General features: G+C 38.6%; 1 protein-coding gene across 1 annotated transcript in view; it reads left to right on the top strand.

Annotated features, from left to right (window-relative positions):
• The window catches only part of LOC106594633 (major intrinsically disordered Notch2-binding receptor 1), a 50,857-nt gene extending 45,444 nt beyond the window's left edge, over positions 1–5,413 (top strand). Inside the window, exon 5 of the mRNA XM_045708693.1 lies at positions 957–5,413. Coding sequence (XP_045564649.1) covers positions 957–1,154 — 198 coding nt within the window. The 3' untranslated portion in view covers positions 1,155–5,413. The remainder of the gene's footprint in view (positions 1–956) is intronic.
• Positions 5,414–6,028: the final 615 nt, after the last annotated feature.

Raw genomic sequence — 6,028 nt, 5'->3', positions numbered from 1 at the left:
AATCTTGGAAGAATAATTTTTGCCCCACATACTATACTCACATATAAGAAGGGAATTCAGTCTGTTTGCCTGTTGTCCTGTTTCAACCAGAATGAAATAATAACTCCTCAATAATCAATGCATTCTTCATGAAATGTACTCTCACCTCTCTGTTTCACCTACATAAACTCTCTCCCACCGTCCTGTTTCAGTCAAGGTGGTGCTAAATCCTTGACAATGTAACTTTGCCCTAGTATACTGTACAGTGAGAAAGTCGTCATGTAGAAACACATTTGTGCGTGTCACAATAACACTTGAATGAAATAATTTGAATACTGCTGTCCCTACTCATTCTGCCATCAGATAGAGTAGCTCTCTCTTGGTCTCCTTCATTAACTGTCTTTTTCTTTCACTGCCCTATCTCTCTCCCTCTTTGTCTTTCAGATCCACTAAATCCATCTCTCTCTTTCTCTCTTGCTTCCTCATTGGCTGAGTCCCAATTCTCCACCCCTTTCCCAAAGTGTGCACTTGCACACTTTCCATAATGCATTTCCCAATGGTGAAAACTCCCTCTGGCCAATGTTTACAACAATCCAATTATTTTAAATACATGACCAGGAGTGTGCAAGTGTGCACTTTGCAAGAAGAGTGCAGAATTGGGACATAGCCTTTCTATCTAAAATCCGGGGTTGGGCTCAATTTGAATTGAAGTCACTCAGTTCAGGCAGTGAATTGGATTTTTTTAATGTTAAAACTTTTGACATAAATACCTTTCTTTTTCAGTTTATTAAGAATTAATTGAAAAGAAAATTGATTTTTTTCAATTTTAGAATTTGAAATTCAGTTTACTTTCTGAGTTGACTGGCATAAAAATGTAAATGACCCCAACCCTGCTAAAATCACATACCAGTGGGCAAAACTGTTTGACTTGAACTCCAAATGTTCTTTCCACCCCAAACCCCTTCTTTCCTTTTCAGACGCAGGAGTCATTGAACCCCAATAACCTGGAGTACTGGATGGAGGATATCTACACGCCGGGTTACGATTCGCTGCTGAAGAGGAAGGAAGCGGAGTTTCGGAGAGCCAAGGTGTGCAAGATTGGAGCGCTGATTGCCGCAGCCGCCTGCACTGTGATCCTGGTCATCGTTGTGCCCATATGCACTATGAAGTCATGAAGTGCTCCAAGTCGTGCTCTACGAAGTGCTCAAAGTCGCACACTTTCCCTCTGCCCCTGTTTATTATGGCTAATTGTGAAAGGACTGAATACGTGTGAGCAATATGGTATCAGTCCAATTACAGGAGCAGCCCTCTGATTGGCTATGTGGACGTTTGAAGAGTGAGGTACATGTATTGTTTAATGTGAATCTGGCCTATGTTCGTGGTATTGGAATGAAGTCTATGTTCTTTTCTACATGATTTAGTTGTTATGCCACGGGATAGAGCATTGGTATTAGGCAATCGTCAGTACACATTCATAATGACTTTGTTCAGAGGGGAATGTTGCAAGTTTGATCTTTTCTATTTATTTTTGCCTATATTTACTTATTGACATTTATGTATTTATGATCAAAGACAGACGGTATGCAACGGGAATGTACACAATGTCTACAGTATATCTTTTACATTTAAATTTATATTGTATTGGTGTACGATGTTCCAGAATATTACGAGTACAATATTTATTTCACTTTTTCTCTTTGTTAAAGGGGCAATCTGCAATTCAAAGAAAAACAACAAAGCGGCTACCCAGCCAATGTTTTTGTTAACTGAAACAGATTATCTGTACAGTATACTGTCGACAGCTGAGTTTGTTTTTGTTTACTGAAACAGATTATCTGTAAAGTATACTGTCGACAGCTGAGTTTGTTTTTGTTTACTGAAACAGATTATCTGTACAGTATACGGTCGACAGCTGAGTTTGTTTTTGTTAACTGAAACAGATTATCTGTACAGTATACGGTCGACAGCTGAGTTTGTTTTTGTTTACTGAAACAGATTATCTGTACAGTATACTGTCGACAGCTGAGTTTGTTTTTGTTAACTGAAACAGATTATCTGTAAAGTATACTGTCGACAGCTGAGTTTGTTTTTGTTAACTGAAACAGATTATCTGTACAGTATACTGTCGACAGCTGAGTTTGTTTTTGTTTACTGAAACAGATTATCTGTAAAGTATACTGTCGACAGCTGAGTTTGTTTTTGTTTACTGAAACAGATTATCTGTACAGTATACTGTCGACAGCTGAGTTTGTTTTTGTTTACTGAAACAGATTATCTGTACAGTATACGGTCGACAGCTGAGTTTGTTTTTGTTTACTGAAACAGATTATCTGTACAGTATACTGTCGACAGCTGAGTTTGTTTTTGTTTACTGAAACAGATTATCTGTACAGTATACTGTCGACAGCTGAGTTTGTTTTTGTTAACTGAAACAGATTATCTGTAAAGTATACTGTCGACAGCTGAGTTTGTTTTTGTTTACTGAAACAGATTATCTGTAAAGTATACTGTCGACAGCTGAGTTTGTTTTTGTTTACTGAAACAGATTATCTGTACAGTATACTGTCGACAGCTGAGTTTGTTTTTGTTTACTGAAACAGATTATCTGTAAAGTATACTGTCGACAGCTGAGTTTGTTTTTGTTAACCGAAACAGATTATCTGTACAGTATACGGTCGACAGCTGAGTTTGTTTTTGTTAACCGAAACAGATTATCTGTAAAGTATACTGTCGACAGCTGAGTTTGTTTTTGTTTACTGAAACAGATTATCTGTAAAGTATACTGTCGACAGCTGAGTTTGTTTTTGTTTACTGAAACAGAATATCTGTACAGTATACTGTCGACAGCTGAGTTTGTTTTTGTTTACTGAAACAGATTATCTGTACAGTATACTGTCGACAGCTGAGTTTGTTTTTGTTTACTGAAACAGATTATCTGTACAGTATACTGTCAACAGCTGAGTTTGTTTTTGTTTACTGAAACAGATTATCTGTACAGTATACTGTCGACAGCTGAGTTTGTTTTTGTTAACTGAAACAGATTATCTGTACAGTATACGGTCGACAGCTGAGTTTGTTTTTGTTAACTGAAACAGATTATCTGTACAGTATACTGTCGACAGCTGAGTTTGTTTTTGTTTACTGAAACAGATTATCTGTACAGTATACGGTCGACAGCTGAGTTTGTTTTTGTTTACTGAAACAGATTATCTGTACAGTATACGGTCGACAGCTGGATTTGTTTTTGTAGACAGCGTCTGATATTTTATTTTAGTATAATTGCTGTATAATGTATTTTAATGAGAGTTATTTTTTGATGAATTATCTGGTAGAATGTGATGAGGTGCACCAGATATTATTTATCTTTATCTATAATAATAATAATAACCAGAGTTTTAATTCATGGGATTTTGTGTAATGCCTTTTCTAAATAGACATACAGTATATTGAAGTACTGTAGTTGAAATAGACGAATAACAGACAGTACATACAGTAGATTGTAAAAACAATATAAAACACTACAGAGCTAACCTGAATGTATTGAAAGTAGCATTACTCACAGAGAGGGCAAAACACACATATCATTTTTCATTGTCTCTTGAGCAGAATTGAGTTGAATGTTGCACTCCTTTCCTTGCTTTAGATAGTTTAACTACTAGCCAAAAGCACATAGCTGCAGTAGGGAGCTCTGAAGTAGGGAGTTATTCTTTGCCTTGTGAGAGTGTTTTATACAGTAAATACTTGACGTTTCTACTGTTGACTAACTGAGCAGCTCTGGGAGAGACACTTGTATTAGTTCAGTCAGCGGTATCGACTGCACCAATCTCCCAGGCTGTCAGAAACACTAACACTTGCAGAAGCTTCTTATGAAGTGCTGTGTCACCTTGTAAATATTCATTGCACCTTCTATAGAGCATTATGACATGTTGTATTAATTAAGCAATACGACACAATAGGTTATGATGTATCGTGGCTGTATGACATCTTAATAGCCCCATGCCTCGTTGCTTTACCTTACAGTTTCCTAACGGTCCATGACTGCATTCCAATGTGGTTTGAATGTGCTATGAATGTTTATAAGGCATTGTAACACTTTGTAAGAATCTGATTCAAGTAAAGATACAGTCCCTCCACTCAAGCCCTGCCTACCCATCTAGTCTCCTAAGAGGCCTTAGAACCACTGAATGCAAACTACCTGCCGTTAAGGTTGTGTCCCAATAGTTTTGAAGAACGTCCTTGTCTCATCATCAACTGTAGCGGTGGTGATGAAAGGAAGGAGATGAATAGGGGAAGCTATTTCATAGTTCTGAGACACAACGTGAGATTCACATCTCCACTCATGAACCTGAGCTCAGAGACAGTAGGCAAACCAAGATGGCCGATCACACACACGTCACCCAGTAAACCAGGGGATGCTCTACTCCAGTCCTCCTTGGTTTCCCTCTCAAGTTAGTTCATTTAGGCCGTGTTCAAGGCTGACTACATTGCAGACTCCTGGCAGATATCAAAACGCCTGGATAGATGTTTAAGATATCAGCTAACCACATCCTATGATATAGCAATCTGATGCCTGACTGCAGTCGATGACGTGGCAAGCAACCGTTGGTTGATGCAATGCAACGTCTGCAATGTAGTTGGCTTGGAACACAACCTTTATGCTAGTGATTTATTTGCCACTTCAGGTGTTCCTGGCACAACTGGGAGAGAACGTTGTCATACTACAAAAATTAACATGAGGAAGTACGCACTTCAGGTTGTAAACATTAGAATTTCTCTTGTTTGATATAAGCGTTCAAAAGTAGACACAATAACCTGATAATGAAGCACTGGACCACTCAGTTTGATGTCAGGTTTGCCCGTTAGGAGAGGACTGGAGTTGAGCCCCCCACCTAATGGGTGAAGGGTGAAGTTACTGCAGGTTGACGTTTATTGTCATGAGTCTTGTCCTGGAGGCAGAATTGAGCGAATCCTCCTTAGATAGGTCAGATGCGAAGTCAAAATTGGCTATATTGTAAAAATGTTATTTAAGGTTGGGTTAGGCATTAGGGTTAGCAGTGTGGTTAACGTTAGGGTTAGGTTTAAAATCAGATTTTATTACTTTGTGGCTGCACCCTCTAGTGACCACTCTGCAGAGCTGCCTCCAGAACAAGATTCTGGATGAAAAACGCTGACCTACGAAGATGCCTCTAGATGCTGATCTTGGGTCACTTTAGCATTTTCCTCACCGATGGATTGGGGAGGGGAATCTGATCCTAGATCTGTACCTAGGGGAAACTTCTCCCCTGAGCGGTGTAATGATTACCCAGTGGATTTGCCTTCAACACAGGAACTGTGAGCCGCAGCACACTGTAGTAGTCTGTAAATAGTTAGATGCACACATCATGGCAACAGGTGTAAACTGGAATATACCACAATAAAAGACAACTGTTCTGACTGTTACTGTGTCTGTGTGACTGGACCTCTCTCGCAAAGTAGCAATGTTTGTTTTTAGCTGTCCTTTGAAATGAATATTTGCTGTGTGAAGTGGTTGTCATACTTACTCTTTATTGTTTTGTGATACTTTTTTTATCGTTCACTTTTTTGTCTTCAGTTCGAAGAAGAGGTTCAATGGAGAGATGACAGAATATTGCTCAGCATAACAAAGCCTGTGGTTTTCTGAGGGTTTTATTATGTTTTTATCTAGCTGTTCACTATTCATTAATGAGATTATTTTTAGGGTTCTTCAGTTCATCATTTGCATAATACTCCAGTTAGACTAATACAGTAGGATTTGTGAAAAGGTCAGGGACCGTACAGTATGCATCAATCAAGCATCTCAGAGTTTGAGTTTGAGTTTATTTTATTTTTACAGGGACAGTGCACATTAATCAACATTTCAGTAAAAGTGCCGGTTTTAGCCAGCCGGCTAATTTTCAACCGCAGTCCCTGGGCAGGTTATTAAAAACAATTACAATATAGACAATCATTGAACAGTGAGCACACGCAGAATAACATAGGACAAGCAAGACATAGCATACAGACAGAGCAACATAGGACAAGCAAGATGTAG

The sequence above is a fragment of the Salmo salar genome, chromosome ssa26, assembly GCF_905237065.1.
Source record: "Salmo salar chromosome ssa26, Ssal_v3.1, whole genome shotgun sequence".
NCBI classification, from domain to species: Eukaryota; Metazoa; Chordata; class Actinopteri; order Salmoniformes; family Salmonidae; genus Salmo; species Salmo salar.
Note: the sequence above shows the minus strand (reverse complement) of the source record. Positions and strands in the feature narration are given on the sequence as shown.